Here is a 23,940-nt window from a genome sequence, read left to right as displayed (position 1 = left end):
TGAGAGTAGGCGCTCAGGGCTCAGGACCCCAGACAGCACCCCAGTGTTCGGGGAGCTGGTTAAAGTTTTAGTAGGTATTCGGGTTAATGTCAGCATTCCAAGTAACAACCTCCAAAGAAGAAGACTCCGAGACCATCCTTTCTCAAAGTTCCATTTTATTAGAGATGTCATATTGACACATCTGAAAAAACCCAAATCTAAGAGTTCCAGGTTTTTCCTCACCCAAAAGAAAGTCAAAAATCCATCCCCTGCACCCACAAGTCCATCACATGGTCCAATCATATGTCTCATCTGAACACTAACCCCAGTCACTCCCCTCCAGGTGCAGGGCAGTCGTCCTTGACTCCCAGAGAAAGGAATGTTGTTGTGACTAATCTTCCACCGCTCCTCACAATCCCCCCTCCCAATTTCCCAGGCACTAATTGTGGCAGCCTTGAAGCTCCAAGGAAAAAAATGGCTTCCAAGGCTGACAGGCTTTCCCTTTTCAGGAGAAAACTATGTCTTGAAATGAGAGAGACACAGGAGGTTAAATCAGTCAGCAAATTAACCACCTCCCCTCCCAAAGAGGATCCTTTGGCTTGTCATGAAACTTATCATGAAACTGTTTCACTAGTGTATCCACTTTTACATCCCAACTCTTAACCCATGTGGCTTCTGACAAAGGGTACCCCTTCCAATGGATTAGATACTGCAACAATTAATGAGCCAATCATTTCCTTGCCTTTTTTCTTGTTTTTAGTTCCTACAACTGTTCATCAGTTTAGCCTCCAGTCCCCTAATCATCTTTGTTGCTCTTCTCTGTAGACCTTCTAGAGTCTCAAACTATGAATTAAGCAGTTCTGCTTTCTCTCTGCTACCCAACACTTCCTTGCTATTTTCTCCCATTAGTGGACCATTTTTAAAAAACCTTTTTTTTTGTTTTTTTCCATGTTGAAAGAAACTTTAAAAAATATTTTTAACATTTATCAGAAGTTTAATTTCATTCTGGGATTTAGCTTTCCTGACTTAATATTTGCATATTCAGGCTATATGTTGGTATGCTGCTTTAATTATATGTCCTTCTTTCCAATTTTTTATACTTGTCCTTTTTTTTTCTCTTTCAGTTTATTGTAGAATTCTTTATGCAACTATGCTGGTTTCTTCTGAGATCTGTTATTTTCAGTAGTAATGTGGTAGACTGGGTTTTTATAATCTCATCTTTTCAGAATTTCCCAAGCTTCTTGAGTTGTTTTCTCCTTAAAAATTTTCATCCATGGAATCCTTCCCAAGTTCTCTCTAAATCTTTTGGAATCAGCTTTCTTAAAGTCTAAGATACTACTTTAACTTTGTCCTAATGCGTGTGCCTGCATTACACTGAATTCCAATATCACATGGTCACTTGAACTCCTTCTATCGTTTCTCTTTATTATTTATTGTTTTATCATAAAATGTAAAATACAAAACAGAAAAACAAACAAAATGAAACAAAACAAAAGCATATATTCAACACTAACAACAACAAAAAAGAAAAAGTAGTACACAAAAAAAGAGAAAAATATGATCAAATAAATTTCACATTTAACATACAGGATCCACCATGGCTGGGCACTGAAAAGAAAAACAAAACAAAACAGTAAATTCGCCTCTTTTACATAGATACATACAGTACATACATACATACATACATACATACATACATACATACATACGAAAAAGCAGTCAACAGATTGAGCTAAACATTACACTAATCTTCAAATCCCTCTGTTAACCATCTGTTGTTGTATTTAGTGTGTAGTCCACAAATGATTTGCAGTCCTTGCAGTCTCTTATAAAGCTGTCTAGTTCATTATCTCTAATAAAGCCATTAATTTCACCATCTCTGCTGATTCAATTTCAAAATCTATTCTTCAATGGTCAGCATCCCTTTTTCTTTCCAGTGTTTGGCAAGTACAATCCTTGCAGCTATCACCATGTGAAGGAATAGCACCCCAAATTATTTTTCAATTGGCTTGTCCATCATGCCTAAAAGAAAAGCTTCAGGTTTCATTAATTCTGACAGAAATTCTGCCAAAGTTCCTGCAACTTCAACCCACTCTATCATTTCTTCTCTGTTAGTGAAAATAAAGTCCAGTATAGTTGACCTTCTAGTTCCTTTTGTACCTTTTGGAGACCAAGTTGTCTGCTAGGTTTGCCAGGAACCTGTTTGATTCCACTTGATGCAGTTTGTCTCCCAGTAACAGTTGATCTCAAGATAGTTAAAGTCCTCCATTACTATGACTAGGTCAACCTGATTGATCTAGACGAGGGGTGTCAAGGCCCACAGGCCGCATCCAGCCCATGGGGTTGTTAGATCTGGCCTGCAGGGCTGCCTTGAAAACAGTGAAGGACTTGCCCGTGGTGCCTCTATCAGCAAAAATGGAGCTCAGTGGGGTGGTTTGCTGCAGAGGGCTTCTGCAGGCCATTGTGGCCAAAAATGGGGCTCAGCAAAACAAAATAAAAGGAGAAATGTTTCCCCTTTTACATTTGACCATCCAAGAAGGGACAGGAAAGGAGAAAGGGAAAGATGAAAGACAGAAAAAGAGAGGAAGAGAGCAAGGAAGGAAAAAGAAGGAAGAAGGAAGGAGAATGAAGAGGGAAGGAAAAGGAAGGAAAGAAGAAAGGAAGGAGATTATAATGAGAGAGAGGGTCTGAGGGAAGTCCTGCCTTAACACTTGGCCACCAGCAGCCCTGCTGTCCTTTTGCCATCCCCTTGTCTCCTTCTCCTGACCTCTCCTGGTGGTGTCTCATCCTATTGTGGGTGCTTTGATTACAAAGCTGGGATTCCTTGCATGGAGAGGGAGTGGGCCTCCCTCTGACCCAGACACTTTGTCCTCCCGTACACACCATGAGAAACCTGGCCAAGGAGAGAGTGAACAGCAGAAGCAGCCTCCAGGAGGAGGTAAGAGCAGCCGGGCACCACCGCGGGGAACCGGGGCTGGGCTGGGCTGTGGGGTCCTGGTGCCCTGGGTGCTCCAGGTTCGGGCTGGGCACTTGCCCTCTGCTGCCTAGGGCTCTGGACAGTGTGCCACCATCCAGGGATCCTCTGCATGGCCTGACAGGGACAGCGAGGCTCCTCTGGAGGACAAGGATTTGGCACTGTCCCTGGCCTCCCCTTCCATTGCTGGAGACAATGGATCCCACCCAGCCCCTTCCGGGCCATCACAGATGCCCCTGACACAAGTGACATTGAGCTGGCCATGCCCACTCCAGCCATACCCCTCCCAGGCCTCCCAAGGTCAAATACAACTCTGATGGGCACTCAATGAAATCGAGTTTGACACCCCTGATCTAGACAGTTCAGTGCTTTTGTTCAAATTTAAAAGTTTTGAATTTGTCCAAACAAGTCTTTAAAAATATTTATGAGACCACAATAAATTGTTTATCTTTGAAGAGATTTTTAAAAAAGAAAAATAGTTCTTATGGGTACTTAATGGCAAATAGCTATTTAGCTTCATACAATCACTACCACTTCTGTTCTCTGATTTTCAAATATATTAATTACCTCCTTTTCCTGTATTTTCCCCTCTTCTTACCTACTTATTAACTACCACTTTCCTAAGTCCTTTCCCTAAAGTTCCTTAGTTTTCTGTAAGATTGATTGATCACATTTTAAAACTGCACATTTCCCTCAGAGCAATGTATAATAAAATGTTAAAATATAAAAAACAGTATATAAGAGTAATTTTTTAATGTAGAATTTAAAAGAAGGCAAGAATTGAACCCTGTTATAAATTAGTTTTAAAAAGGCAATGGAGTAGCGCTCAGATTGCCAACTAGACCCATGGCTGCTTGCCCCTCTGTGCTCCCCACACAAGGCCACAAAGCCATATTTTAAACTTCTTCTTAGAAGGGCAGGAGAGTAGGCCTGCCTCACCCCTGTGGGGAGAATATTCCAAAGAGCAGGGGCAACAGCAGAGAAGTCTCTCTTCGTAGATCCTGTCAGTTGGAGTTATTTTAACTGACAGGATCTGCAACATATCTTCCTTGCCTGACTGGTGGGAGGTGCCAATATATTGGGAGGGAAATGGTTCTATAGATAGCCTGATCCCATACCTTGTAGGGCTTCACAACCAGGAGTGGGATTCAACCGGTGTAACAAGCAGTTTTGTGAAGTTGCTGTTCCATGCTTGTTTCTTTTTTCTACAATTAAGATATTATATGTATATTAACATTTAATATTAAATATTATGTCATATTGTCCCAAAACTGCTTTTTTCAAAAAGCAACTGGATTTTGTTTTTTCCTTGAAGATATTTGGTGTCTCATCCAAGAAACTTCTTCAGCTCAAAAAAATCCCAAATTCCAATTGCCTTTTGAAAATGCACTTTTGGGACAATAATGAACCTGGATGACTGAGAATATCTATATACATTTCATATTGTTATAAAGCCTGTTTCTCTGTCTTTTCCATCAGGGTTACAGCATGAAGGTATTTATCGGAAGAATGGAGCAAAATCTCGTATCAAAATTTTGATGGAGGAGTTCCGACGAGATGCAAGAAATGTCAAATTGCATATCAGTAACAATTTCATTGAAGATGTGACAGATGTGTTGAAGAGATTTTTCCGGGAGCTCGAGGATACTATCTTCACTACATTTTTACATCCCCAGTGGAACGAGGCCACAGGTTTCATCCTTCTTTCTTATACTGCCCTACTTTATCAAGTGGCTTGGGTCTCTATGACAGCAGACCATTTTTTGGTTGGTTGTAGTACATAGTTCATTGCGAAGCTTCCATACTCTTGAATCTTTGCCTTGAGCCTCCAAAAATTATACAATTTATCATTTTATTTATTTTTCACATTTTTGAAATGCCCATCTCCCATCATCAGTGTGAATACTGGGAAAACTATTTTTAAATTTAACTAACATATTTTTATCTATATTTCAAAACAGGGGAGGATAGCTATGCCTTACAGTGTGCATGCAATTCATTCAGAATCTTTCCTAGTAAAGAGAAGTACTAGGGTGACATGATAGTAGTCTTCCAGTATTTGAGGGGCTGGCACTGAGAAGAGGGAGTCAACTTAGCACCTGACGCAGGACAGAAAGTAATGGGTGGAAAATTATCAAACAGAGCTCCAACCTAAAACTAAGGAGAAATTTCTTGGCAGAATAATTAATTGTGGGGTGGCTTGCATCCAGAAGTTGTGCATGCTCTATCACTGGAGGCTTCCAAGAAGAGATTAGCCAGCCATTTGTTCAGAATGGTTAGGGTTTCCTGCTGGAGCAGGGGGTTGGAAGATGTCCAAAGTCCCTTCCAACTGTATTATTCTATTTTGCCTGTCAGGAAAAAAATGTACACAGTCATAAAACAGTTGCTAATACTTGCTTTAAGCAAAATACCTTGAATGCGTATAAATCTTCAATAAAAATCTTCAATAAAGTGAGGGCTAGCTGGGCAAAATTATTCACTGACAAAAGAGAAATAGGAAAGAAAGAAAAATTTAGAACTATACACTTTGTCTTAAGAAGTAACCTGAATCATCAACAGATGGCACAGAAGAAAATTATCAGGAATTTTGTGTGTAACGATCTGTCTCTCCTAACTGAAGAAAGTAAAAACTCTTGAAACTGAGTATTTCAAAAGGTACCTTTTATTGAGCAGAAGTGAAAGCAGGACAATCAAAGCAGACACTGAATTCCCTTAGGCAGTACTGTTAGACTTAAGGCAGTAGAATCCCTCCCTCCAGTCAGATGTGGATTCAGCCAATCCACAGGTGTGAAGATGTTATTGTAACAGCCATCCTGAGAACCAGATAAGCAGGCATTCCCATGGACATCTTTCTCCAGCTTTCAGAGTGAAACAACCCACATGGCCCTCTCCCCTAATACATTCCCCAAAAGGTGAGAAAATCTCAGGGTGCTCAGGCACCAGGATAAAGGTTATAAAATAGCAGTTGTCAGAGAAAATAAGAAACAGTACATTCTCCCAATTGAATGGCAATATCACTTTAGGGATCTGACAGTGTGTCTTCCACAATCCTCTTCAAAATAATGCACACATAGAAACCTTGTTTTCTGATACCAATTTTATTTGTCCCTTGGTCTCTACACTTGAATCAATATATCTTGCAAAAAGAGAAAAACAACAAACTATATGATGAATGTACCTCATATTTCTGATCAATGTAGGACATATTTTGATTTTATGCAAACTATAGTCACTAAAATTCAGTTCTATGTTTCTCTTTCTTAGAAATTTCCCAGAAGCCCCAGCGCCTGGAGAGATATAAGGAGCTAATGAACTGCTTGCCCCATCTCAACCACAGAACCTTGGCTGCTTTGATTGGCCACTTGTATCGGTTAGTCTGTTCTCCCTCATTTGTTCCTGTCAGAACTCTCATGACATGTTATTTTTTTAAGTGCCCCTTAGATATATTGATACATTTGTTTCAAAGACTAAGATCTCAGAATGTGGAATTTGAGCTCTGCAGAAAGAAAGAAATCAAGGACAATAAACAACAAAAACAAAAAATGAGTATTTTCTATAGTATAGTTGTTGCTACGTTTGGTTTTTTGAACCTTAGATTTGAATCTGGTTTCCCAGGTCCGTTTTTATTTTCTAAGATTCAAATCTGTCTCCCAAAGCCCTGCATGTTTGTTACTAAAAGATTTGTTCCCCTGGTTCTGCAATCAACTATTGAATTATTAGCAGTCATAAATAAATTCAACCAGATTAAAACAATCAAATCTACAATATCTAATAGCAATATGTGCAGTGGTGACAAGTCTTACTCCCAAAAGCTTCCAGGTTTTTTTGAAAAAGTTTTTATTTTTTAAGGCAAACATATATAAACAAAACATAAAAACCATCTTCCATCTTATATACATAGAGTATGTCAGTTGGTTACAAATCTTTTGTGCTATCCTTTTGTAATCATTTCTCAATTTATATAAATTTCCACATTATCAAGCTAACATATGCTTATATATTTATCAATTATTAATCATCCATGACCAGACTATTTATTCTATCACTTTAGATGAGATATTTCAAATTTTATTTTAAAATGTATGTTATACTTTCATCCAATGGTTATATATGTCTAAATAATGTTTTATATCTATTAAACCTATTACAAAGTCATCATATCTATTACATTACCATGTCTTTTTGTCCAACCATTGATAAAACAAATCCCATATCATATAAAATTGTTTATCTTCTTGTTCTCTAATTTCGAATATCAATTTACTCATTTCAGCACCGTCCATAATTTTCTTAATAACTTCCTCCTGCATAGGTATTTTATCATTTTTCCAATTCTTAGCAAACACCATTCTAGCTGCTGTTAAAATATTTACAATCAAATACTTCAATTCTTTATTGTATATTTCCAGTATAATTCCCAATAAAAAAATCTCTGGTTTAAAGTCTGTGTGTTGTTTTATTATTTTTTCCAACCATGTGTGGATTTTAGTCCAATATTTTTTTGCATCTGAGCACGTCCACCAAATATGAGCCAGGTATCTGATGACATTTCCAACATTTATCCGATTTATTCTTAAACATTCTCACAATTCTTGTCGAGGGTAGATGCTACCTGTAAAACATCTTATACAAATTTTCTTTATATGCAGTTGACATTGTTATTTTATAATTTTGTGACCACAATTTTTGCCACTTCTCTAAATCAATCCAAAAAATTTCCCCCAAGCAATCATCGTTTCTTTAACTTGTTCTTCTTCCAGTTTAAATTCTAATAAATGTCCATAAACTTTTTTAATTACCTTTTCATCAGTACCCATCAAAATTTTATCTAAATCAGTCAACTTATCATAAATACCTTCTGTTTTAAAATCTTTATCAAATCTAGATTGTACTTGCAAATATGAAAACCAATTCATTTTTACACTTTGTTATTCCAACACTTGCATAGATTTAAGTTCACCCTTTTCATTCAGTATCTCACTGTATCTAACTGTTTGTTCCTTTTTATATATTACTGGATAGGAAAAAGCTTCAATAGTAAATATCCATAATGGAATTTTTAAATAATATTGTCTTTTTGTCTTCTCCCAGTTCAAAAACAGTGCCTCTCGAATATAATGTCTTCTAAAGTACCCCTGTGTTTTAGTTCCCTTGTACCAAAGGAAAGCATGCCATCCTAGCAGCAAGTCATGCCCTTCTAAAGTCAATAGTCTAGTGTTTCTTAATGTTATCCATTCCTTTACCCACATCAAGTTTGTTGCCTGGTAATATAGCTCCCAGTTAGGCAAGGCAAACCCTCCTCTTATTTTTGCATCTTGTAGCAGTTTAAGTTTTATTCTTGCTTTCTTTCCCTGCCAAATATATTTCAACACAGTTCTGCTTAGGTCTTCAAAAAACTCTTTCCCTGGACGGACTGGAATTGTCTGGAATAAATACAGAATTCTAGGCAATACATTCATCTTAATTGTAGATATTCTCCCAATCAATGATATTTGTAAATTTTCCCATTTTGCCAAACCTGTAGCAATCTGCTGTTTGAGTTTAATATAATTATCCTCCTTCAATATGCTACATCTTGGTGTAATGTGTATCCCTAAATACTTAACCTTATTTGTGACCTGTATTTCTAAAACTTCTTCCAACTCTTTCTTTCATCTTGCTAACTTATTTTTTGTTAATATCTTTGTTTTATCTTTATTTATTTTCAAACCTGTTACTTTTCCATATTCTTCTATCTTTTCTATTAATTTAGGTGCTGTTTCCAATGGATCCTCTAGTATGAATGCCAGATCATCTGCAAAAGCTTGCAATTTATACTCTTCCTTTTTAATTTTCATTCCTTTTATTTCTTTATCTTCTCTAATATTCCTATTCAACACTTCCAAAGTTAACACATACAGCAGAGGCGACAGTGGACAACCTTGTCTTTTCCCTTTTCTTATATCTATAGATTCTGTTAATTCTCCATTTATCATAATCTTTGCAGTTTGTTTAATATATCATTTCAATGGCTTGAATAATTTTTTTTACCAAAGCCCATTTGTTCCAATTGCAATAACATAAATTGCCAACTCACATTGTCAGGCTTTTTGTGCATCTAGAAACATCAAAGCCATTTGCTTTTCCAGATGTGCCTCATAATATTCCAAAGTGTCCAGAATTATTCTCACATTGTTTTTTATTTGTCTCTTTGGCAGGAATCCATTTTGATCAGCATGTATAAAGTTATTGAAGCGAAGATTTTATAATCTGAATTTAATAGGGATATAGGTCTATAATTTTTAACTTGTTGCAGGTCTGTATCCTCCTTTGGTATAAGTGTAATATATGCATCTGACCGTGTTTGGGGTATTTTTTTCTTTAACATAACTTCATTCATAACTTCTAACAGATGGAGATTCAGTATTTCCTGGAAAGTCTTGTAAAATTCCACTGGCAATCCATCTGGACTGGTGCTTTTCCAACATTCTGTTTTTTTAAAGCTTCTGTTAGTTCCATCATCATTATGTTCCCTTCTAGCATTAGATTAGATTAGATTAGATAAATTTATTGTCATTGTACTCAGAACCTGAAAACAATGAAATAAGGTGCTCTTTCACAACATACAACTGAACAACACCAAAAGACATATACAAATAACAATGTAAAACAAATTAAAACAAATAACAGTTAAAAACTATACAACCAGGATATATATATGTTAAGACCACCAGATTCATAACTCTGCATTTAACCTGATCACAGCACTTGGATAAAAGCTATGTTTAAATCTACTTGTCCTGGCTTTCAGCACTCTATATCGTCTTCCTGATGGTAGGATCTCAAACAACGAGTGGCCTGGATGTGAAGGGTCTCTCAAGATCTTTTGTATCTTCCTTCTACATCCCATGTTATACAAATCCTCCAATGAGGGAAGAGAGCATCCGCTGATCTTTTGTGCCCTTTTTATCACTCTTTGGAGTGCCCTTTTCTCCGCCTCTGTACAACTCCTAAACTACACACAGAGGCAATAGGATAAAATGCTCTCTATGGAGCTTCGATAAAAGGCAACCAACAGACTCTCTGGCAGTTGTTGTGATCTTAAAAGTCTTTAAAAATACAGTCGTTGATGAGCCTTTTTTTCTAGGGCTAAAGTATTTGCCCCCCATGTTAGATCTTGTTTCAGGGTGATACCTAGAAACTTACATTCTGCCACCTGTTCATTATTTCAATGTCTTTCGGTATCTGAGGTAAATTTGCTTTCTGTAACTATTGCTTAACTTTTTCTTCTTGAATATTCTCTTGAAAATACAGTTTTCCATAGTAATCTTGTATGATTGTTTTTTTCTTCTCCTCATTTCCATAGCAAACATGTCCTTTTTCATTTATTAATTGATTAATCCTTCTTGATTCTCTTTCCTTTCTCAGTTTATAGGCTAGCCATCTGCCTGGTTTGTTTGCATCTTCAAAGTAATTCTGTTTAGCATTTTTAATTTTTTGTGCTAGTTCCTCTTTTTCCATTAGTCCCATTTTATGTTTAATTATATCCATTTTATTCTTAATGTCTTTTTTTTGCAGGAACTTCTGTAACTCTTTTTCCAGTCTTTCATAGTCATTCTCCAAAGTTTTAAAAGTCTTTGTCTGTTTTATATTTCTTTTCCTTGTATAGTCAATTATCAAACCTCTTGTGTAGGCCTTCATCGTGTCCCAGAGATTCTGTAAAGAAGTATCCTCTTTTCTATTTTCTTTAAAAAAGAAAACCAATTCTTTCTCTATTTTCTGTTTAAAGTCTTTTTCCTTTAATATCATATTATTTAAAGTCCATCTAGATCTCCTCTTACATCCTTTCCAAATAACTGTCATTGGATTGTGGTCTGCCCAAGTGCTTGGTTCTATTTCAATTTCTCGTATATTAGTAAGTAGTTCTGCTGACATCCATATCCTATCTATTCTAGACCATGATGCATGTCTGTTTGAGTAAAAAGTATATTGCTTACTTTCCACATTTCTCTCTCTCCATGCATCTTTTAAGTTTAATTCTTCTATCATTCGAAAGAAAGATTTTGGTAATATCTTTCTAGCTTTCTTTGTTGATTTCTGTGTTTTATAGTCCAATCGATCATTAATTATCCCATTAAGGTCTCCCATCATACAAATATTAACATAGTCTAATTCGATTACTGTAGAATTCTTCTTGATTATCATTTGGAGCATAAATTGCAATTAAAAGTGTTTTAACATTATTGTCCATTATTTCCCCCATCAAAATCCTTCCATCGTCATCTGTATAAATTAGTTCTACTGCAATTGTATCTCTAATATATAAGACCACGCCTCTTTTTTTTATTGTGTCAGCGACGTGAATAATTTCCCTAAATTGTTTTGTTTCAATATATATTCATGTTGTTTTTTAATATGTACTTCTTGTAAACAAATGATATCAAATTTTAATTTCTCTAATTTATGAAATACTTTTCTTCTTTTAGTAGCCAAATTAAGTCCATTTATGTTAATCGTAATCAATTTCCTTTCATCCATGTTAAGCTTTATAAGAGGGTTTTATTGCTCTAGTAGATCTTAATTCTCATTGCTCTCTGGGTACACACCTTCTTTTTCCTTTTCAATTACTGTTATACACTCCTCTTGAATTTCAATTAGTGACTCTTCTTTTCCTTTCTTCTTCCTCCTTTCCTCTAAAAAATTCTAAGTAGAATAACTCCGCTTTTCCGACTGTATCAATTCTGTGTCTTTGTTCCTGCCAAGTGAACAAGAGGCTTTCTGGCATCAGCCATCTTTTGTCTATTCCTCTTTTAAGTAACTCTTTAGTCAAAAATGTGTATTCTCTTCTCATCTCTCTTACTTTTCTTGGTACTTGTTTCAGCACTACAATTTCTTTGTCTTTATATTTTAATGTTTTCTCTCTTGCCACCTGTAATATCTGTGTTTTGATTATCTTCTTGGTAAATCTAATATGTACTTCTCTTGGTAACTTGTTTCTCATTGCATATCTTGTATAGACATGGAGCACTTCATCCACCCCATCCATCATATTCTCTTTGGTTATCTCTAACGCTTCTGCCAGTATTTCTGTCATTATTTTAGCAAGATTTTCACCTTTTCCTTCTTCCACATTTTGAAATCTCAAATAAAATTCTGATCTATTGATTTCCCATCCCAATGGTTCACTCCTGCCCTTCTTGACATTGCTCAATTGAGTATCAATCTCTCCAATTTTCTTATCTCTTTGCATATGTTCTTCTTCATTTTTTTTGAATCTGTCTTCATATTTCATCATCATCTGTTGAATATTTTCCACTTTCTCATCTGTCTTTTCAATTTTTTGCTCAATCTTCTGAATTCCTTGCATGATCATCTGCAGTGTCACTTCCTTCTCTTTCTCTTTCTCCTGTTGTAACATTGTCTGTATAGATCATTGTCCTCCAGATGGTGAGGAGGTTGGTATCGAGGAAGCTGGGGCTGTTATCTTTCTACTCATCTTGTAATGCTTATCTGTGAAGAAAGAGAGAGAAAAAAAAGGGGGGGGGGGAGAACAAAGGCAAACAAGTGCCACTCCAAAAAGAAAAAGGGAAAAAAATTATTCAGGCACTTGTATACCTTAATTCAATTAGTTGCAATAGTATATACAAAAAAAAAAAAATAAAAAAATAAAAAAACAAGAAAGATATGGAAAATGGGATAAAAAGAAATTTTCTTTTAAAGAAAAAGAGGATAGGGAAGGAAAAATAAAAATCAAAAGAAAAAAATGAGAAAGAGAAAAAATAGTCTATGTATTTCTCTTAATAAAAAGAAACAAAAAAGCAAAAATAAAAAATTTACATTCTAGTTCCTGGTTTAAAAATCGAAATCCAAAAAAAAAAAAAAAAACCCAACAAGAGGGAAGTAGAAAAGAAGGCAAAAAGTAACAAACAATTCTAATGTAAAGCAAGCCTCTGCCACCAAATATTCAAGGCTCTTTGATAAATCAGCAAAGTTTCCAGTTCAGTGTTTTCAAGGTCACTTCAATCTTCTTTCTTTCAACTTCAACTCCGGACTCCAGCTTTCTCTAGTTTCACAGATGGACACCTGTGTAAGCAAACTGCCATGCTCATCCTGCTATCTTTTCCAGTGCAAAGCTCAGAGTCCTTGAGTATAACACGAATACATAAACAAGTAAAAGAAAAAGAAAACAATGTATCCAAGCCTCTAGGCAGCAGTGCTACTTATTTTCCTTCACTTTCACTTCCCCTCATATATCCAAAGCCAGGAACATTAAAAAAAAAAGTAAAATCTTTTATTTTAAAAGAAATAAATCTCAAATCAGAAAGAAGAGTCTCAATCAAAAACAAACTTTCAAGAGGATTGTTAAAAAAAGAAATACCAACAGGAATAGGACATTTAAAAAGGACCAGTCCAGTTTAGAATTAAGAAGCTTTACCAAGTTCAAAATTCCAATAAAAAGGGAAAAGAAAAAAAACTTTCACTATAACTAGCTTAATCTCGCCGCTTAAACTCTTTTCCCTTCACGTTTAATTCCACTTTAAGTCTTTCAGGGTGTTCTCTTCAAGAAATAATAAGTAAAAGTTCATCTCACCAAACTGACACACTTTCTTTCAATCTCTTCTGTTCTGGAGCTGTCCCAGCTGCAGCAGCTTGAATGGCTTCCTCTCCACCGCCGGCAAAAAGGGCTTTTCCTGGATCAACCAGGGACTTTGCGATGTCCCTGGGATCAACAGGACATGCCCTTATCAATCACCGTCTCTACGGGACGGTTTAGGTCCATCAGGACCGTCCAGCAGCTGAGATATCGACGGCGATCTTGGAGGGTCAAGATAGCTCATCATACCGCCGTGACACCAGCTCCGCCCCAAAAGCTTCCAGTTTTCAAACATTTTCAGAAGCCCAATAGTGATGGTGCTACCATTACTCGAAGAGGAAAGCTATAGGACTTTATTGGTTAAAACCAGCACTTTGAATTGTATCTTGAAATTTATTGACGGCCAATACAGCAATTGTAAGATAAATGATGACAGTAGTTACATTTGCCAAAACTATGACTTTTTGGACCAAGTGCAATATTCAAGTAATCCTCAACGGCAGCCCAATATACAGTATATCCCATTGTAATAATCCAACCATATGTAGGTGTATGAGTGACCATTCCCTTGCCTCCTGTCATAGGGAAGATACATCCAAAGATGAACAAAGTGCCCCCTGACTAAAGCTGTCATCTTCTATCAGGAGCTGTAAATCCAAGGAGACCTCCATATCACACAACTCCTCTTTCAAGAGCAAGTCCAATGCTCCAGAATTATGTCTTAAGCAGATGAAGATTTGTATAAATGACTTCATCTTGTTAGTATTCAACTTCCAGGCCTCAACAGTCCCTAAACACTTTTCAAAATATTTCTGGCTTGGCCCAAGTTGAGAATATAAAGCTGCCTATCATCAGCTCAAGCCAAACTGTTTAATTAACACATACATATGTTTTGTGTAAATGTTAAAACAGCAGGGGGGGAGCATTGAGCTCCATTAGACCCCACAAATGTGAGCTTACTGACTGACCTATCCTTCCTCGCTGCTAAATACTGATACTGTACACTTAGAGATACTCTTGCTTCAGTGGTTCTGTTTCATTCTAAGTTCAAATTCTTGCAGCATCAGAATGATGTTGTGTTATCAAACACTCCTGAGAAGTCTAAAAGGACTGTAAGGAATGTATTCCTCCATCCAGGTCTCAAAAAAGTATGTTTCCATCCCATGAATGATTTTGAAACCAGACTGAAATGAATATAGATAGCTTACTTATTTGAGAGCGCCATGTAACTGACACTCCATCTTTCTTGTTGATAGTTATACCTAGACTTCTGTTTGCAAGTGTGCCAGACCCTGCAGTTTTCCCTCTCATCAGTGCCTCCCTCCATTGGATGCAGCAATTAGCTTTTAATTGAGTCTTTTTTGCTCTCCACTCTAGGATACAGAAATGCGTCTATCTCAATCAGATGAACACCAAGAACCTAGCTTTATTATTTGCCCCCAGTCTCTTCCAGACAAATGGAAAAGGGGAACAAGAAGTCAAGGTGATAGAGGATTTGATTGACAACTATGTTCATATTTTTAATGTGAGTCTGGATCTCCTTGCCCCTATATCATTAAACATTTGTTTTATGTGTATTTTACTGTAACTTTTTTTAAACTCTAGATTGATGAAGATCAGGTGTTACAGATGGACTTGGAGAACAGTTTGATTACTACCTGGCAGGATGTGAAGGTACTACAATGCCTACTACCCATCACTTTTGTGTATTGCTTAGTATTACTGGATTAACAGAGTTGGAAGGGACCTTGTAGGCCATCTAGTCCAACCCCCTGCCCAAGCAGGAGATCCTACACCAAAAGTCTGCAACCCATGGCTCTGGAGCTGCATGGGTCTCTTTCGGTCCTCTGCTGCAGCTCCCTGTCAGCTGATCACACCTCTGGCTGGCCCCTCATCTCACCTCCCAGTCACTCCTCATCTGGCCTAAGAAGGTAAGGGCAATGGCTGGTGATGGAGACTTGCTTCATATTCCAGAGTGGGAGAGAAGTGCCCCTGTAGTTGCCTTTTCATGGCAACACCATTCTGCCTTCATCGTGGTATATTTGCGCTCAAGGCAGCCCTCGCCTCTCCCTGCTTTGGGGACAGAGTTGTAAGCCACTTCGGGGTTGAAGCTGTTGCCCCTCCATGGGCTGCCTGCTGTTCTCGCAGTGCCTTGCGCAGCACAGTGAAATTCAGCAGGCTTTACAATAGGGGAGACGGAGTCCTCTCCTCCTCCTGGAGCCCATTACGACTCGGAGCCACAGTGCAACCTTGCCTCACTTGCCCCTGGCAACAGCAGTGGCATGAGAGAGAGAAAGGGGGAGAGGGAGAGGGAGAGAAAGGGGGGAAGAAAGAGAGGGGCAGAAAGAGAGAGAGAGAGACAGAGAATCAGACACACACACACAGACAGAGAGAGACAGAGACACAGAGAGAGACAGAGAGAGAGAGGCCAAGTGTGGCAAGACCCAAGGCCACCTAAGGCCAAGTGTGGCAAGAGGTGGCTGGTAGGAGAGGGGTGAGGCAGGGCCAGGTGGGGCAAATAAGTTAACTGGTTCTCTGCCCTAATGACCATCTGGGTAAGTGTGGCAGGATCATGTGACTGGGTGGGAATGAGTGATGTCAACTTGACCCAGTAACACCAGTTGTTAAATTATTGGCTCCCGGTGCTTTCTTTTCTGCGGGAAACGGGTCCAGATGGCTCTGAGTGTTTAAGGTTGCAGACCCCTGCCCTACACTATTTCTGACAGATGGCATTCCAGTATCTTCTTGAAAGCTTCTAGTGATGAAGTTCCCACAATTTCTGAAGGCAAGCTGTTCCATTGGTTGATTGCTCTCACTGTCAGAAAATTTCTCCTTGTTTCCAGGTTGAATCTCTCCTTGTTCAGTTTCCATCCATTACTCCTTGTCTGGCCTTCAGATGCTTTGGAAAATAGCTTATTTTTTATTATTTTTTAATTATACATCCATATTGTATGTGAACAGAGTTGGTTCTGGGTATCATTCATATTAATCAAAATCACATTAACAGCATTAGTAATCTCTATCACATTTATCCAATTTAAGTCATTAGGTTTTGAATATATATATATATATATATATATATATATATATATATATATATATATATATATATATATATATGTATATATATATATATATATATATATATATATATATATATATATATATATATATATATATATAAAAGCAAAAATGCCTAACTCCTCAGCTTTATCTTCATCTATAGGTGAAACTCGAAAAATTAGAATATCGTGCAAAAGTTCATTTATTTCAGTAATGCAACTTAAAAGGTGAAACTAATATATGAGATAGACTCATTACATGCAAAGCAAGATAGTTCAAGCTGTGATTTGTCATTGTGATGATTATGGCTTACAGCTCATGAAAACCCCAAATCCACAATCTCAGAAAATTAGAATATTACATGCAATCAATAAAACAAGGATTGTACATGGAACAGTATCGGACCTCTGAAAAGTATAAGCATGCATATGTACTCAGTACTTGGTTTGGGCCCCTTTTGCAGCAATTACTGCCTCAATGTGGTGTGGCATGGAAGCTATCAGCCTGTGGCACTGTTGAGGTGTTATGGAAGACCAGGATGTTTCAATAGCAGCCTTCAGTCTTCTGCATTGTTCGGTCTCATGTCTCTCATCTTTCTCTTGGCAATGCCCTATAGATTCTCTATGGGGTTCAGGTCAGGTGAGTTTGCTGGCCAATCAAGCACAGTAATCCCATGGTTATTGAACCAGGTTTTGGTGCTTTTGGAAGTGTGGGCAGGTGCCAAGTTCTGCTGGAAAATGAAGTCAGCATCCCCATAAAGCTCGTCTTCAGAAGGAAGCATGAAGTGCTCCAAAATCTCCTGGTAGACAGCTGCGTTGACCCTGGACTTAATGAAGCACAGTGGACCAACACCAGCAGACATGGCTCCCCAAATCAACACAGACTGTGGAAACTTCACACTGGACTTCAAGCATCTTGCAGTGTGTGCCTCTCCATTCTTCCTCCAGAGTCTGGGTCCTTGGTTTCCAAATGAGATGCAAAAGTTGTTCTCATCAGAAAAGAGGACTTTGGACCACTGAGCAACAGACCAGTTCTGTTTTTCTTTAGCCCAGGTAAAATGCTTCTGACATTGTTTGTTGTTCAGAAGCAGCTTGACAAGAGGAATACGACATTTGAAGCCCATGTCCAGGGTCCATCTGTGTGTGGTAGCTCTTGATGCACTGACTCCAGCCTCAGTCCACTCCTTGTGAAAGTCCCCAACACTTTTGAATGGCCTTTTCCTGACAATCCTCTCCAGGCTGCGGTCATCCCTGCTGCTTGTGCACCTTATTCTTCCACACTTTTCCCTTCCACATAACTTTCTATTAATGTGCTTTGATACAGCACTTTGGGAACATCCAACTTGAATGAACATCCAATGGAGAGAAGGACCTGTACATTGACTACCATGCTGACTGTATCAAAAGTAAGCCACACAACCCGCAACTCAGCTTTAACCCTCAACCACAACCCTACCTCAACCGATCCACCATCACCCAAGACTAGGCATGCACGCCCCTAACTACCTCAATTCCAACTACTACTGGCCTTAAATGCAAACTACTCAATGCAAGAAGCCTCGTGAATAAAATACCTGAATTTTTCCTCCTACTAAATATGGCTAAATTCGACATTATATTTGTCTGTGAAACATGGCTCAATGCATCTCTCCCTGACTCCATTACCACAGTAAGGGACTATCATGTTTACCGATCAGATCGTGAAATTCGTAGAGGAGGTGGTGTTGCTATCTTCTATAAAAAGTCCTTACATCTAAAAAATATCCAAGTTACCCAGGAGCTTGCTCTTCCTGAGACCATCATCTGTGAACTATCCTTAAATATCACAATTCGATTCTTACTATGTTACAGAGCACCTGATTATGACATCGAACATGTAAACAAGCTAAATACATTACTAACATGGGCTGCATCCTGCCCATACCCTTTATCTTTCTTGGTGATTTCAATCTACCTCATATTGACTGGACCCTAAATGAATGTACAACTGAAATCATACACACAACCTTCTACAATGCTATTACAAATCTGGGACTGGAACAACTAGTAACCAACAACACTAGACTAAACAACTGCCTCGATCTCATCTTCTGCAATAGTTTGAATTTAATTTACGGAATACAAACTAAAGAACCCTTTTCCAGCAGTGACCACAATATGATTGACTTTTGTCTCAACATACGCCCACACAAAAATCACCACAATGATGTAATCCCCAATTGTAACTTCAAAAAGGCAACTATGATCTTATAGACAACGATCTCTCATCCCTTGATTGGCAATCTCTATTCACTGGATGCAATACTGTTGAAGACCATTACAACATATTTTTACTTGAAGTCAAAAGAGTCATCAAACTATATGTACCAACAACAACTCCCAAAACAAAACAAAAAAGCAGATTACCCATAACAATAAGGAAACTTCAATCCAAAAAGAGATCACTCTGGCGGAAAAACAAATCTGGTCACGTTGCCAATTTCAAAAGCCGATACAAAAATTTATGCCACCAGATAAAGACCGAATGCATCAATTATCACATTAAACAAGAGGAAAACCTTCTAAGCACCAATTCCACCCATACTTTTTACAATTTTGTAAACAACAAACTAAAAGACTCAAGGTCTATCCCACCCTTGATAGGACCTGATGGTAAAGACTGCAACGACGACACCACTAAAGCCAACATCTTTAACACATTCTTCAAGTATTTGTAAACAGCAATGGATCATGCCCAGTATTTCCTAGCCGCATTACCACAGATAACAACAATGATCTAATACATATCGATTTTACAGAAGACAATGTTGAAAAAGCACTACGCAATCTAAAACCATCTCTATCTATTGGACCTGATGGAATATGTGCCTACTTCTTAAAAAAGCTATCCACTGCCATAGCCAAACCTCTAAGCATAATCTTTGAAAAATCTTTCAGGACCAGCTGCTTGCCTAACCTATGGTCACAAGCCACAGTCATCCCCATCTTCAAAAAGGGAGACCCAAGCCTAGTTGAAAATTACAGACCAATCTCCTTATGCTGCGTCACCTGTAAAGTCATGGAATCAATTATTAACCAATCCATCATCCTCCACTTAGAGACAAACAACCTACAAACAGACAACAGACAAACAATTTGGTTTCAGAAAAAAACTATCCTGTAATCTGCAACTCTTACACTGCAAAAACATATGGACGACACAACTCGACCAGGGCAAAGCAATAGACGCAATCTACATAGACTTCTGTAAAGCCTTTGATTCAGTGGTACACGACAAACTACTCCTAAAAATAAAATCCTATGGTATCTCTGGACAACTGAATAACTGGATAGAAGCATTCCTGGCAAACAGACAACAAATGGTCAAAATTGGGAGCGTCCTATCAAATTCTGTACCTGTCAATAGTGGTGTCCCCCAAGGCAGTGTTCTAGACCAACTCTCTTCATACTCTACATAAATGACCTCTGTGATCATATTAAGAGCAATTGCGTTTCTTTTCGCTGATGATGTAAAGCTTGTTCAATACCACAGACAATACTGCTACCCTACAAAAAGATCTTGACTATGTATCAGAATGGTCAAACAAATGGCAACTTCAAATCTCAACAAATAAATGCTCTGTCTTACATATTGGCAAAAAAATCAGAAAATAAAATACAAGCTGAATAGTCAAGATCTTGTTGATGACCCAAGCTCTGTAAAGGACCTTGGAATACTCACCTCTAATGATCTAAGTGCTAGAGCCCACTGCAACTACATAGCCAAAAGGCATTAAGAGTTGTTAACCTAATCCTACGTAGCTTTTTCTCTGGTAATATCACACTACTAACCAGAGCATACAAAACATTTGCTAGACCAATACTCGAATACAGTTCATCAGTCTGGAACCCACATTACGTATCTGATATTAGCACAATTGAGAAAGTCCAGAAATATTTCACAAGAAGAGTTCTCCACTCCTCTACTGTTGTAGAATACCTTATGCCACCAGACTTGAAATTCTAGAACTAGAAAACCTTGAATTACGCTGTCTTCGGTCTGACTTAAACATGGTATATAAAATCATACATTGCAATGTCCTACCTGTCAATGAATACTTCAGCTTCAACCATAACAACACAAGAGCACACAATAGATACAAACTCAAAGTTAACCGCACCAAACTTGATTGCAGGAAATACGACTTCAGCAATAGAGTGGTCAATGTCTGGAATACTCTACCCGACTCTGTAGTTTCTTCCCCAAACCCCAAAAACTTTAACCTTAGACTGTCTACTATTGACCTCACCCTTTTCCTAAGAGGTCTGTAGGGGCGTGCATAAGCGCACCAATGTGCCTACCGTCCCTGTCCTATTGTTTCTCTTATTCTTATTTTATTTTTTCTTATATGTACCCATTTCATGTATTCACAACTATGTATACACTTATACTTATTATCTTGTAAACAATTGGCAAATCAAATAAATAAAATAAATAAAATAAATAACTTCTTTTGCAATTACCTTTTGAGGCTTTCCCTCTTCATGGAGGGTGTCAATGATGGTTTTCTGCACAACTGTCAGGTCAGCAGTCTTTCCCATGATTGTGATTCCTATTGAACCAGACTGAGAGACCATTTCTCAGGAACCCTTTGCAGGTGTTATGGCTGAATTATCTGATTAGAGTGGGACACTTTGAGCCTAGAATATTGAACCTTTTCACAATATTCTAATTTTCTGAGATTGTGGATTTGGGGTTTTCATGAGCTATAAGCCATAATCATCTCAATTATGGCACATCACAGCTTGAACTATCTTGCTTTGCATGTAATGAGTCTATCTCATATATTAGTTTCTCCTTTTAAGTTGCATTACTGAAATAAATGAACTTTTGCACGATATTCTAATTTTTTGAGTTTCACCTGTATATCTTTCTTATTCAATCTAAACATTACTCTGTTGTATATAAACAATTTAACTAAGTTTCATTCCATATTGATCCAATTCATGCTAACACTGTTAGTAGTCTCTCTCAAATTTATCAAATGTATGTAATCCTCCTTATATTATTTTATCAATTTTTATCAATTTTTTCATATTAATTCACAATAACAGTATAAAATTTAACTGTATCATTCATATTAATCCAATTCACACTAACGTTATTAATAATCTCTATCACATTAATCAAATTTATATCATCTAATATACACAAGTTTTTTAAAAAATCATCTTCTCTGTGTTTTCCTTGTTTAATCTAAACATTTCTCTATCATATCTGAACAAATTTAACTTTCCATTCATATTAATCCAGTTCGCGCTAACATTGTTAATGTGAAACATACATAAAAGGAACTGTCTAATATCTATAAACTTCTAATCTTTCTATTATTTTTATTCATTCTATAAGCAATTTATGTTCTAATATTTCCCCTCTAATTTTATTTCTGCCTCTCTAAATTGTAATCAGTTGAAGTTTAAAGGGCAATTTTCTACACATCATTTCTTCTCCTCCTTAATGCTTCCATTCTTATCCATTTTTTAATTTGCCTCCCACACTCCTCATCTTTTTTTAAAAAATTTTTTTAAATACTTTATTAAATAAATTTATATAAATACAGTAAAATCAAAACATTCCATTTGTTGCAACATAAGCAAATACAGTGTTCACTGTAATTGACAGCTCTCTCATTGTATCAAATGGTCATTCATTTATTGAGATATAATACAGAATTTTATTCTAATTATTTATCACAAATAAATTTACATATAATATTACCAATTTCTATCGTATCCTTTTATTTGACTTTTTATTCCTTTCTTGTCTATCTTCCAGCCAACTATATCATAAGTTCCAAATCTCATAGTATTCTGACTCCTCTTTCTTTCTGAGTTCCATTGGTAGCCTGTCCATTTCTGCACATTTCAAGGTTTTCTTTATGATCATGAATTCCGGGGGGGGGGTGTTTTCGCATTTCCAATTTTGAGCAAAGGTGAGCCTTGCTGCTATTATGTATGAAGTATTATAATACATGAAGTATTATGTATATATTTTTTACTAATTTTCTGTTTTAGGATTCCTAATAAAAATATCTCTGGTTTCAACTCAGTTTTAACTTTTGTGATTTCTTCCAACCAATTTTTAATTTTCCTCCAATATTTTTTTGCTTTTGGGCAGGTCCACCCAGGGGTGGAATACTACCAGTTTGGCCCGGTTCTATAGAACCTGTAGCTGTGAAAAGCAGCTGACACCAAACCGGTTCGGTGTTTGGCCCACCCGCCTGCCCAGGCTCTAGGCTGACCTTTATTCCAGCAGTCGGCAACCGGTGGGCTGCGGCCCACTGGTAGTCCGCAAGAAAATTTTGGTGGTCCGCAGAAAAATGTCACTCCCAGAGCACCTCCCAAAGCAATTAATCCAGGCTGAGCAGAAACATAAGGCTGCGCCACCCACATGGCCTGCGGGAACCCTCCGCACCCACTCACTCATTACCCAGCAAACTTGCCTGCTAGGTTGCTATTTTTCCTTTTTCCATTAGCTGTTCTGAGAGATTTAGATTAGCTAGAAAGCAGGAAACCGATGGATTTCTTGCTTTCTAGCTAATCTTTAGATCTTTGAAACCTTCCTTAGGACTGAAGCAATGCAGACTCAACTAGCCGATAGCAGAAACACAGATCTCTAAGTAAATTTGTAATTCTGTGAGCAACTCAATCTGCCTGCCTGCTTTGCCTGATTTTGGGTAAAAGTTGCTCTTTTTGTTTATAAAAAAATCAATATTTACATATATGGTGTGTTGTGAGTTAATTTTGTGAGTTTGCTTGCTAGCAAATTTTATGAGTTTACTTGCAAGCAAATTTTATGTGACAAACTCAGCTAACCGATGCTAGATAGATCTCTGAATGAATCTGTGATTCTGTGAGCAACTCAATCTGCCTGCCAGCTTTGCCTGATTTTGGGTAAAAGTTGCTCTTTTTTATACAAAAATCAATATTTATATAAATATTTATAATATTTGCATAAAAGCCATGCCCAGCCAGTCACATGAACACCAAGCCACACCCACAAATTAGGCCACACCCTCAGAACCGGTTGTTAAGAAATTTGAATCCCACCCCTGCCTCTGTGTGTTTGTGTGTGTGTGTGAGAGAGAGAGAGAGAGAAGGAGGGAGGGAGGGAGAGAGAGAGAAGTTAGATCAGATCTCTCTCTCTCTCTCCCTCTCCCACCAACATCAGAAAGCCACCATAAGTCAAAATTCATATTAGTGGTCCCTGGGATTTAAAATTATGAGTTTGGTGGTCCCTGAGGTCCAAAAGGTTGGCGACCCCACTTTATTCCCTACTTTTCCCTCCTCAGCTGCTTTGCGCAGCACAGCTG

At 37.5% G+C, this 23,940-nt stretch overlaps 1 protein-coding gene across 1 annotated transcript in view; it reads left to right on the top strand.

Moving 5' to 3' along the window:
- ARAP3 (ArfGAP with RhoGAP domain, ankyrin repeat and PH domain 3) overlaps nt 1-23,940 on the top strand; it is a 178,058-nt gene that overhangs the window by 90,129 nt on the left and 63,989 nt on the right. Inside the window, exons 21-24 of the mRNA XM_026683190.2 lie at nt 4,433-4,645; nt 6,218-6,323; nt 14,904-15,051; nt 15,132-15,200. Of these exons, the coding sequence (XP_026538975.2) occupies nt 4,433-4,645; nt 6,218-6,323; nt 14,904-15,051; nt 15,132-15,200 (536 nt within the window). The remainder of the gene's footprint in view (nt 1-4,432; nt 4,646-6,217; nt 6,324-14,903; nt 15,052-15,131; nt 15,201-23,940) is intronic.

The sequence above is a fragment of the Notechis scutatus genome, chromosome 3, assembly GCF_049901735.1.
Source record: "Notechis scutatus isolate UNSWTSFEM ecotype Mainland chromosome 3, rNotScu1.2, whole genome shotgun sequence".
NCBI classification, from domain to species: domain Eukaryota; kingdom Metazoa; phylum Chordata; class Lepidosauria; order Squamata; family Elapidae; genus Notechis; species Notechis scutatus.
Note: the sequence above shows the minus strand (reverse complement) of the source record. Positions and strands in the feature narration are given on the sequence as shown.